Source organism: Amblyraja radiata, chromosome 9 (genome assembly GCF_010909765.2).
Source record: "Amblyraja radiata isolate CabotCenter1 chromosome 9, sAmbRad1.1.pri, whole genome shotgun sequence".
Classification (NCBI taxonomy): Eukaryota; Metazoa; Chordata; class Chondrichthyes; order Rajiformes; family Rajidae; genus Amblyraja; species Amblyraja radiata.
Window position 1 is genome coordinate 44,409,789 of NC_045964.1, and position 12,205 is coordinate 44,421,993.

General features: G+C 37.4%; 1 protein-coding gene across 13 annotated transcripts in view; it reads right to left on the reverse strand.

The window, feature by feature from the left end:
• The window catches only part of ktn1 (kinectin 1), a 103,646-nt gene that overhangs the window by 23,103 nt on the left and 68,338 nt on the right, over window positions 1-12,205 (reverse strand). For all 13 annotated transcript variants that reach the window (XM_033027230.1, XM_033027225.1, XM_033027228.1 and 10 more), the window contains 10 exons: window positions 11,956-11,993; window positions 11,800-11,881; window positions 4,907-4,944; window positions 4,739-4,829; window positions 4,514-4,582; window positions 3,101-3,141; window positions 2,937-3,027; window positions 2,789-2,857; window positions 2,614-2,651; window positions 434-524 (listed from right to left, as the gene is read on the reverse strand). In XM_033027230.1, the coding sequence (XP_032883121.1) occupies window positions 434-524; window positions 2,614-2,651; window positions 2,789-2,857; window positions 2,937-3,027; window positions 3,101-3,141; window positions 4,514-4,582; window positions 4,739-4,829; window positions 4,907-4,944; window positions 11,800-11,881; window positions 11,956-11,993 (648 nt within the window). The remainder of the gene's footprint in view (window positions 1-433; window positions 525-2,613; window positions 2,652-2,788; window positions 2,858-2,936; window positions 3,028-3,100; window positions 3,142-4,513; window positions 4,583-4,738; window positions 4,830-4,906; window positions 4,945-11,799; window positions 11,882-11,955; window positions 11,994-12,205) is intronic.

Here is a 12,205-nt window from a genome sequence, read left to right on the forward strand (position 1 = left end):
TCTTCCATTATTTTGCTGATAAATTAAAAAACATTATGACATTTGCTTCATTGATTACCTTAGAATGGAAACCACTTCCTACCATTATATCATCGCTTTTCAACTGTTCATTATTTCATATTTGTTTATTAGAAATGCTATCACATTTAAATCTCAAATGTATGGAAAATTTAAATTTCAGAACTCTGGTGCCCCATCCCACAAAACATGTTTTTGTTCAGGAAGTTGGCCACCTTTTTCCTCCTCCAGTGCCTTCCAATTGCCTAAATTTATTAGCACATTCCAGATTAATCCAATGGATGCATGGATTCAGAATTCTTGGAGTTCACAAATATACTGGTATTTTTTTTTTTTAAGTTTCCTGTTGTAAACCTCAATCGCTGAATTTAGACTATCATGTGTTGCAATAAAACATGAATTAAATTATACTTGCATTGTTTTTCATCCGTTGCTGATTAACAGCTGCTTTTAGAGGCTCAATTTCCCGATGTAAAGAATCAATTTCTTGGTCTTTTTCTGAAAGCCTTAAAATACAACAAAGATGTGAGCAGTGAATTTTACAAATGCTTACAATGCAACTTAAAAAATTGTTGACAATAATAAATTTTACTTTCGACAACATTTTTAATAATTGAATGAGAATCTCAACCTCAATTTCTTTTAGGGCAGCCTCGATGCACTGAGGTGGAAAGCACAATAATAAAGTAGAATCAATTGACTTTCTTTTTAACTAATTTCACTTTATGTTCCCCACAGAACACTTTGCCTTTTACCAACTACAGGTTATTGACTATACAAAGCAACTGTTGAAGTCTTCTGCTTCGTACTAATGCTGATAATTAATCCGAGTCTAAGAGCTGCTTTGATGGAGGACCTTTCATATCCCAATGAATTGTAAAGCATTATTAGTGCCAAGGCACTTTTTAAGTGCAGTAATTGTTGAGATGGCAGTCAATTTGAACTCCAAATATCACTGATAAAAACATGGTGATCCAGGTAAATTTAAAAATCCTCAAAGGGCAGATTACATTAAAATTATGGCACAAGTATCAGCTGCCTAGAGAGCAAGTTAAAACCTGAGCTTTTAAATGTACAGACAACAGAAATGTTATAGTGTTATACAAGATATTTAAGGGATGCGGAGAAGGTAAGGTTGGAATAGCGTTTTAATTTAATTTGGAAGAATATGTTACAGGAAATGGGCTTTAACTAGTCAGCACAAATATAAGACTAATTAAAGGTGGACACAAAATGCTGGAGTAACTCAGCGGGACAGAAGGAATGGGTTTTGGATCAAGAGATGCTGCCTGTCCCGCTGAATTACTCCAGCATTTTGTGTCTACCTTCGATTTAAACCAGCATCTCCAGTTCTTTCCTACACATAAGACTAATTAAACTACAGAAATCATCCACATGATTAGTTGTAAATTCCCATACCGTAGTATATGTAGACAGTCCCTAGATAACAGAATGGTTCAATTTTGGAGATACAGATCCCAGTGTGTGAGGAAACCAGAGCATCTGGAGAAAACGCATGTGGCCACGGGGAGAATGTACAAACTCCGTACAGAGTCCAGATCAAAGCCGGGTCTCTGATACTGTAAGGTAGTAACTCTACCTCTGCACCACTGTGTCACCACAAGTTGGGTATTCATAACCCAGGGATGGTTAGTCAAAACAAACTTCAATTATTTAACAGTTGGGTAGGTCAACAGATAGTAAATAGTGGATCATAGAAAAGTACAGTACAAGCCTTTCGGCCCACATCCATGTGCTTATCCAAAAGTCTCTTGAATGCCACTAATGTATCTGCTTCCATCACCACTCATGGCAGCGTGTCCCAGGCACTCACCACACTGTGTAAAAAAAACTTGCTCCGTATATATCCTTTAAAGTTTTCCCCTCTCACATTAAACCTATGCCCTCTCGTATTTGATATTTACACCATGGCACAAAGGTTCGGACTGTTTACACAAGGCATGCCTCTTATAATTTTTAATTACTTATATCAGGTCTCCCCTCAACATCTAACATTCCAGAGAAAACAATCCAAGTCTGTCCAACCACTCCCTGCAGCAAATTTCCCCCCAATCCCAGCATCATTCTGCACCCTTTCTAAAGCCTCCACATCCTTCCTGTAATGGGAGTGACCAGAGCTGCACACAATACTCCAAACGCCAAATAATTTTACAAAGTAATATTTTGCCATTTACACTTCAGCTAAACAAGTTTAATTTAAGATCACTGAAACTCTCAGTCAGAAGAGATATACACTCCATTCATTCCAGGAGTAGTGTTTTGTTTTGAAATCAGTGTATTAGAAGTAAAGGGAAATTATGAAAATATGCTGTCTCTCTATTAATTAAGTTAACATTAATAAAATGTCAATTAGTGAAAGGAATGTGGCAGCTGACCATGTACTCCAATGGCACAACACGAGTAAAGTTCATTGAAGTTGTTAAATTAGGAGAATTAAATTTCTTATCAGATAGATAAATGCTTTAAACTTAGCATGACCTGACGAAAGTGGATTTTTATTTGATCGCATTATTGTTATAGAAATAAACAATTCTGAAACAGTGAAACTAAAAATGTGCCTTACTATTCACTTACACATTCAATAGTACTTCACTTTTGAGCAACGCAGAGTCCTGTATCAAGGAATCAAAAATGAAATATTAAAAAGGCATAATAAGCATATGAGGAATGCATGGCACTATTAAAGCAAGACACGGCAATCAATCGGAATGGCATCTACTGTGATACTAATTAACCTCACTAATTTTACCTGTTCACTAGTTTTATCCTGCAACTGCTGAAACAGAATTTTCAGTTCTGCATTTTGATGCTGAAGATCCTATCAAAAATAATTAAAGCAGTTACTTTAGTTTCAGAATCAAACTGAATGATGCAGTGAATCGTGTTTACAAAATTACCTGCAATTTTATCATATAGCCAGCAACTGCTTCTCTACTATCTGTCAATGTCGTCTTCAAGCTATTAATTTCTTGTTCTTTTGTTTCAAGTCTGAAAGTAAAATGAATGTCAGAAAATCTGTTGATTATATTTACCACTTTTAACAATTATCAATCATACTTACCTAATTTGTGATTCTTCATTCTGATTGACTTTTATTGAATCCTAAAAAAGCAATATACAAGTACATTTAAACGCAATCTTTCTGACAGAAAATTCTGAAACTGTTCTGTAATATTCCATAAATACTGTTAAAAATTACAATATCCTGGTGATAAATACGAGTGATATTTGAGGATCAAAATATATTTGGCAAATTATTTTAAAATCATGGTTAAACAACATTAATTGCACAAGCAAAAAAACACAAACTGCTGGTGTAACTCAGCACGACGGGCAGCATCTCTGGAGACCATAGATAGGCTATGTTTTGGATTGGATCCTTCTTCAGAAGCTGCCTGACCCAATGAATTACTCCAACACTTTGCTTTATGCTTAAGATTCCAGCATCTGCAGTTCCTTGTATCAACCATTAGCTGCATGAGATATGTTTTACATCACAAACCAAGAAATGCACCAGAGCCAGAGTGATACTGCACCACAAAAGACTCTTTCAGCTCCCCACATTCATGCTGGTTTTTAGTACACATCTATGCTAATCCTATTTACCAGCACTTGATCTGTGGCCTTTTTAGTCATGATGATACAAGTGCTCACCCAGATACTCTTTAAATGTTCCGAGATCTCTCCACCTCATCCTTTCCAGAAGTTGCTGCAAAGGATATGTCGGGACAAAAAACCCCCTTCAATCTCTTGCTCTGCACCCGAAACCATTTGCTTTTAAAAGTCTCCATTATGGGGAGAAATTTCTCATTATCTGATCCATCTATGCCCCCAATTATTATACCTCCATCAGGTTCCTCCCTCAGCCTCCTCTTTTCCAATGAAAACAAAAATAGGCCCATCTCTTCTCTCCTCATAACTAAAGCGTTCCATCCCAGGCAATGGAAATCTCGCAATTGTATCCTTCTCAATAAAAACTGCATAGTGCGCTACACTCATAGCCTAAACAAAGGCCATAAGTTTTTTTGGCCTTCCATCACAGCAATGTGATGGATGTTTATGTAAATTATGTTGTGTCTTGGGTCTATTTGTTTGTAATGTATGGCTGCAGAAACATCATTTCGTTTGGACCTCAAGGGGTCCAAATGACATTAAATTGAATTGTATCGTATTGTATTGTATTGTATTGTATTGTATTGTATTGTATTAAGTGGCATCATGACCTCCCCGATCTTGTGTTCTTCGTCCAACCTGTGACTCAATACTTAATTATCTGCATTCTTGGCAAACTCAAGTCAATTGATAAAGATACTGATAATTACTAGCTTTAAGGAGGTATGTTAAGCTTAATGAATTCAAATGCTATTGCAGCAATTCTGAAATTAACAAGATTCGAGGTAGTCAGAGCCATACAGCAGGCAAACAGCCCAGATGGCAATCACAAGGAAGAAAATCTCATTGTGATATTAATTACCTGTTCTTCTTTTTGAAGTTGGACATTTTCGATCTGCCTCTGGAGTAAATCATTTTCTTGTTGTAAATCCTAAATATTTCAGCAAAATAAACAAATAGCAAGATATGAACTCCATGAGCATATACATGTTAATCAGTTTACTGTAATTTCATGGCACAAGGTCAGTACTGGACACAAACAAGAGAAATTATAGAGCATGTGTAAATCAAGAAAAGATCAAAATACCTGAATTTTTTGGCCATTGTTTTCTAATTTAATCAACTCCTTTTCCAACTGATCTTCAACTTTTTTAATCTTTTCGTCCTTTTCAATAAGACTGGAGTGGTAAAAAAGTTAGAAAACAACCATAAATTCAAAATGTTTCCTTCAAATCATTTCAAATAGAATACTTACGACTTCTGGAGTTCTGTCGCCACTGATAAAGACTCCTCCTAAGCAAGGGAAAAAATGAACAAGTTTTAATTTTAGATTAGTTTCAAAAAACAGCCCAACGAGTCCACGCCGACTACCCATTCCATGTTATCCCACTTTCTAATCCACTCCCTACACATTAGGAGCAATTTACAGAGTACACCTACAAGCCCATATGTATTTGGGATGTGGGATGGAACCAGATGACCCAGAGGAAACCCATGTGGTCACGGGGAGAGACCATGCAAACTCCATCCAGACAGCACCAGAGGTCAGGATTGAATCCTGTGGTGTTGTGAGGTAGCAGATCTACCATCTGTGCCACTGCGCTGTCCGAGGTTAGAAGTCAAAGATCAAGAGCTATTGTAATTCAAAACCAAATGAAATATTTTCAATCTACAGCTTGAGCAGCATTAATAACCAAAGGACAAGTCAACTTGATTAAATCTCCAGACTACTACTTTTTCTCTCAAAGCTGATTTCATGACTCCTACAGAAACATGCATATAGGAGTGGTGTGTGTGCACGCATCATGGAGTAATAAGATTGATTTTGTCTTTGAAGATCCCACAATGATTAACTGCCAATAATCTCCAATTAATTATGGCCAATGAGTAATAAATGAATTCAGGAAAGGGGACAGAAACCTGCCTATTATTGTTTCATACATGTTAGGCTGTTATGCACTGGAATTGTGAAATGTCAACATCAGAAAAGGGGTGGAAGATTGCAACCTTCACGTGGTCCGCCCTGTTTCGACTAATGCAATCAACTCGACGTGCACAAACGGAAGATCAAATAGAACAAGTTGTCCAACAACTTTAGGCTGTGCACGCCACACAAAAGAAGAAGTACATCCGAAAAATTGAAAATTATAATAGATAATAGACAATAGGTGCAGGAGTAGGCCATCCGGCCCTTCGAGCCAGCACCGCCATTCAATGTGATCATGGCTGATCATCCCCAATCAATGCCTTCTCCCCATATCCCCTGATTCCGCTATCTTTAAGAGCCCTATCTAGCTCTCTCTTGAAAGTATCCAGAGAACTGGCCTCCACCGCCTTCTGAGGCAGAGAATTCCACAGACTCACAACTCTCTGTGATAATAATAATAATAATAAATTTTATTTATGGGCGCCTTTCAAGAGTCTCAAGGACACCTTACAAAAATTTAGCAGGTAGAGGAAAAACATGTAAGGGGAATGAAATAAATAATAGAGACATGACTAGTACACAAAGTAAAGACAGAATTCAATTCAAAACACAATATGAGGCAATTAATGCACAGATGAAAAGGGAGGGGGACGTGGGGCTAAGGATAGGCAGAGGTGAAGAGATGGGTCTTGAGGCGGGACTGGAAGATGGTGAGGGACAAAAAGTGTTTCCTCGTCTGCGTTCTAAATAGCTTACCCCTTATTTTTAAACTGTGGCCCCTGGTTCTGGACTCCCCCAACATCGGGAACATGTTTCCTGCCTCTAGCGTGATATTCACCAGCAGCATTTCTATATGCTGCAATTTCCGTTGTTTTTCTTTTTCACTTTCTACTTTTTTTACTAAATATCTTAACTATTTTTATTAATGCACATTTTACTTGGAGATATCTCTGGAGGATAGGGGAAAAGGGGACAGGGCTCACCCACCCAGCAATTAAAGGAAATATTTCAAATAATGTGTTGGATCATTTGAATCAAAGGAAACCATGTAAGTTTTAAAATGCAAGATGATGTTGCTAGTAAAATTGGAGGAATTACATTTTGTAGTTGGAACGTTAGGGGCGTTAACGAGCCAATTAAAAGGGGCAAAGTACTAGCCCATTTAAAATCTATTATTACTGATATAATATTTCTACAGGAGACGCATCTTAAAAATGGAGCTCACAACTCCCTACTCCGAAGGGTAGCTGGATTGGCCAATTATATCATTCTACTTTTTCCTTCCAAAGCAAGAGGAACAGCAATCCTAATTCGCAAAGGTATACCATTCAAACACAAATCCACTATAGCCGATAAGGAAGGCAGGTACATTATAATATCCGGGGAACTATATTCAACTCCACTGACTGTGGTGAATATTTATGCTCCTAATTCCCAATTTTTTAATAAAATATTTAATATAATCTCAGACTCCTGCCAGCAGAATCTGATAATTGGAGGAGACCTAAATTGTGTATTAGGTCAGTACTTGGATAAATCTTCACGTCAAAGGAAAAGTACTTCAAAATCAAAATCAAGTGAACTTTTAAATACGTATATAAATAATACAAACATAACCGACGTATGGAGGACTGCCAATCCATCCGGAAGAGAATACTCTTTTTATTCAGGTGTTCACAAAACGTATACACGAATTGATTATTTCCTGGTAGATGCAAAACTTATCCCTTTCACCTATAACCCAAAATATCACAATAATATCATTTCGGACCATTGTCCGTTAACTTTCTCCTTAAAATTGGAAGGAATGTATAATAAAAAATCGTTTTGGAGATTCAACCCACAAATACTAACTGAGGCAAGTTGTTGTGACTATTTGAAGCTACAGATAAAAATATTCTTTGAGACAAATGACACACCTAGTATTGCTGCAGTATTTGTGGGAAACATTCAAGGCCTATATCAGAGGCTGTATTATTGCATACCAAGCTTTTCAAAAGAAAAATAAGACTGAACAATTGGAATTAGAAAAACAGATTAAACAGCTGGACTCAGAAAATGCGATTGACCCAACTATTGCAAAACATAATAAGATAGCCCCATTAAAATTTAAATTAAACCAGATCCTTTCTGCAAAAATTATTAGGGTATTTCACTATACAAAGCAAATAAATTTTGAATTTGGTGACAAACCACATAAACTACTGGCACGTCAGCTCCGTAAATTAGAGAAGGGTCATACTCTTCAAAAAATTAGATCAGAAAAAGGAGAGATGCTTACACTGCCTAAAGATAATAATGAAAGATTCTTAAAATTCTATCAAACACTATATTCATCAAAAACAACAGCCGATCCAGCAAAGATGAAAAGCTTTCTTGAGAATTGCAATCTCCTATCCCTTAATGAGGATGAACGGGAAGAATTAGGGGAAGAGATAACAACAAAAGACATTGTAGAGACTATTAAATCATTGAAAAATTGAAAAACGCCGGGAAATGTAAGAATTTTAAGGATGGGTTTTATAATGAATTTTATCAAAAATTTAATAATTTAATTTCCTCACGATTACAAGCCCTTTATATTCAAACATTTAAAGAACAGACTTTACCACAAACTCTTGCCGAATCAACTATTACATTGATTCCATAAAAAGATAAAAACTTTGAGAAGCCTGAATCATATAGGGCAATGGCCCTTTTAAATACAGATCAGAACTAAGACTTTGGCTTGCAGATTAAGCTTGGTTATTAGTAAACTAATACATCCAGACCAAACTGGGTTTATACCTAATCGACACTCGTTTTATAATTTGAGACGTCCGTCTAATATAATATACTCGCATAGAACGACAAACGAGAATCTAACAATTATTTCTCTAGATGCAGAAAAAGCTTTCGACCAAGTGGAATGGGCTTATCTTTATACAGTGTTGGAAAAATTCCAATTAGGAGAAAACTTCATTTCATGGTTGAAGCTGTTATACACTAATCAAAGAATTGACAGCCAGAATACTGACAAATCAAATGCTTTCACCTAAATTTCACTTATCCAGGGATAACAGACAAGGATGTGCCCTTTCACCAATGTTATTTGCTTTAGCCATCAAACTCTTGCTGAGAGTATTAGGTCACATTCGGGCATTCACGGATATAATACTAAATATACCACCAATAAGATTTTGCTATATGCAGATGATGTACTTTTATGCATTACTAATTCCCAAGTTAGTATCCCAAATGTACTAAACATTATATAACAATTTGGTGCTTTTTCAGGTTATAGAATAAATTGGAATAAAAGTGAAATTATGCCAATAAAAGCTCAAGACCCTTCTCAACTCCAAAAATTTCCTTTCAGATTTGTTACCGAAAAGTTTAGATATCTCGGAATTAACGTGACTAGAAAACACTTCTCTCTATTTAAAACCAACTTTCCACCATTAATTACGAAACTATATGCCTACATTCAATTTTGGAAAACACTTCCTATCTACCTTATAGGTAGAGTAAATGCCATAAAGATGATCTTCCTTCCGCAACTCCTATATTTATTTCAATCAATACAGATATATCTCCCCGAGACACTACATTTCGAAAAAATAAGGCTTGTTTTTTCTGATAAATCAGACCAATTCTCCAAAACATGGTCTCCTTTCACAATTTCTTCAACAACAGAATGGTCGAACACAAATTTAAAATCGATGCTTGGGATGGGTGAGCCGGGGGGGGGGGGGGGGGGGGGGGGGGGGGGGGGGGAGGAGGGGGGGGGGCAAGAAAAGGAAGGATAGTGGGGCATATCTCCGTTTTTTTTCCTTTTCTCTTTTTTTTGTCTCTCAATTTTTTGGCAGTTTAGGGGTCTTTTCATCTCTCTTTTTTGTATTTTTCTTCTTTCTCTTCATTCTTTCCTTTTTACTTTTTTTCCCCCCGATTCACTTATCAGTTTATAAAATGTTAAAAATGAAGTTGTGCGAAAATTGTATAATTGTTATGCCGATTCCTTTATTCTTGCACAATTGCTTCTAATAAAATAAACATTAAAAAACCTAAAGTGACATTTTTTTTCAAGGCATTTAGAATACTTAACAAAAGTGCATATGAAAGCTGGGATGTAATGCTGAGCCTTAATAGGGCTTTGGTCAGATGACGTTTGGAGTATTGCTCGTTGTTGTGGCCCCCATATTTGAGGAGGGGTATACTGGTGTTGGATAGGGTGCAGAGGAGGTTTACGAGAATACTGGGCACGATTAGGTTCACATATGATGAACATTTGATTACTCTGGTCCTGTACTCACTGGAGTTTAGAAGGATGAGGGATATCTCATTGAAACGTTCCAAATAATGAATAATAATCTATACAAAAACAGGGATGTAATGCTGAGGCTCTATAAGGCGCTGGTCAGGCTGCATTTGGAATATTTGTGTGCAATTTTGGGCACCACATCTGAGGAATGATGTGCTGGCTCTGGAGAAGGTCCAGAGGAGGTTTACAAGAATGATCTCAGGAATGAGTAGGTTAACATATGAGCATTTGACGGTACTGGGCCTGTACTCGCTGGAGTTTAGAAGAATGAGGGGGGACCTCTTGAAACGTACAGAATGGTGAAAGGCTTGGATAGAATGGATGTGGAGAGGATGTTTCCACTAGTGGGAGAGTCTAGGACTAGAGGTCATAGCCTCAGAATTAAAGGATGTTCTTTTAGGAAGGAGATGAGGAGGAATTTATCTGGTCAGAGAGTGGAGATTTGTGGAATTCTTTGCTACGGAAGACTGTGGAGGGCATCAGTGGATATTATTAAGGTAGAGATAGATAGATTCTTGATTAGTACAGGTGTCAGAGGTTAGGGGGAGAACGCAGGAGAATGGGGTTAGGAGGGAGAGATAGATGAGCCATGATTGAATGGCTGAATAGCCCAATTCTGCTCCTATCACTTATGATCATATGATAATGAAAGGCATGGATAGAATGGATGTGGAAAGGATGTTTCCACTATTGGCAAAGTCAAGGAGCAGAGGGCACAGCCTGAAAATAAAAGGGCGTACCTTTTAGAAAGGAGATGAAGAGTGGTTTCTTTAGCCTGAGGGTGGTGAATCTGTGGAATTAATTGCCAAAGACAGCTGTGCAGGCCAAGTCTTTGAGTAATTCTAAAGCGGAGATGGACAAGTTCTTGATTAATAAGGGTGTCAAAGGTTATGGGCAGAAGGAAGGAGAACAAGATTGCGATAGAAAGATAGACCAGCCACAATTGAATGGTGGAGTAGACCTGATGAGTTGAACGGCCTAATTCTGCTCCTATGACTTATGAACTTAAAGGGTGCCAGCTAAAAAAACCTAATACGTGTAAGGCATCTAGACAACTTGTCCAATTGAAGGCAAGCATTTGTTTTTAAAGCCAAATGTGGTAAAGCCGCAAAGGATATAGAGTCCCACCGCATAGATGACGAGCCTTCGCCCAACCCGTCCATAACATCCAAGATGCCCCATTTAAGATAGTCCCGTTTACCTGCATTTGGTTCCTCTACGTTTCCTATCCATGTGCCTGTCCAAGTGTCTTTTAAATCTTATTATTGTACGTGCCTCAACTACCTCCTCTTGCAGCTCATTCCGTATACTCACCTCCCCCAGTGTCAAAATAGTTGTCCCTCAGATTTCTATTAATCCCCTCTCACCTTAAACCTATGTTCTCTGGATTCCCCCAGTCTGCATACAACCAATCAATTCCCCTCATGATGTTATACATTTCTAAAAGATCAATCTTTGCAAAAGAGCCTCCTGCACTTCAAGGAATAAAGTCCTAACTTTCTCAATCTCTCCACATAGCACAGCCCCTCGAATCCTGGCAACATCCTCGTAAATCTTCTCTGCGCTCTTTCCAACTGAATGACCTCCTTCCCAAAGCAGGGTGGCTTTGTAAACAAAACACAATGCTCCAAATGTGGCCTCACCAACATTTCATGCAACTGTGACATAAGGTGAGCCTTTTCATAGGCATGACACAGATTCACATTGTCACATTTTTCACACGTCACATCGAGTCAGTCTCATGACTACATGCCAGCTGAATGAGACATTGGTGAGGCAAAATGCCAAGCCACTCACTCCAACCTCCAGCAAGAACAGAGAAACAAGGGTAAACAAAAGTCAACTAGAAAAAAATATTTTGCTTCCTCCTTTTTCCACTTTCATCTGTAAAAAGTTTTTTTGCCATAAGTATTTAGTTTACCTGAATTCCAGCCATTTTGTTTGCAGCCTCTTCTGCCAATGCAGCCTTCAAATTACTAAGTTCTTGTTCTTGCACTCCAATTCTTAGAGCAGAAAAAAAATCGTCAGAGAAGCTGTTATTAGCTAAAAGACTACAACATTCTGAAAAAATACTTACATTTTCTCAAGATCATCCATTTTTGATGACGTAGAAACCTACAAGAAATAAAGTTTACCAGAATTCAGAATTACAATTTTGTCAGCAATTGAAGAACTTTAAGTGAAACTTTACATCTTTCAAAACCATAGTGTAGGATAGTATTTAACTGCCGATACTTTATATTTAAGGCAAACACTTCAAACACTTAAGTTCAAATTTTTTGTTACACTAATACACAAGGCGAGACCAATTATACAAGATTCAGAGA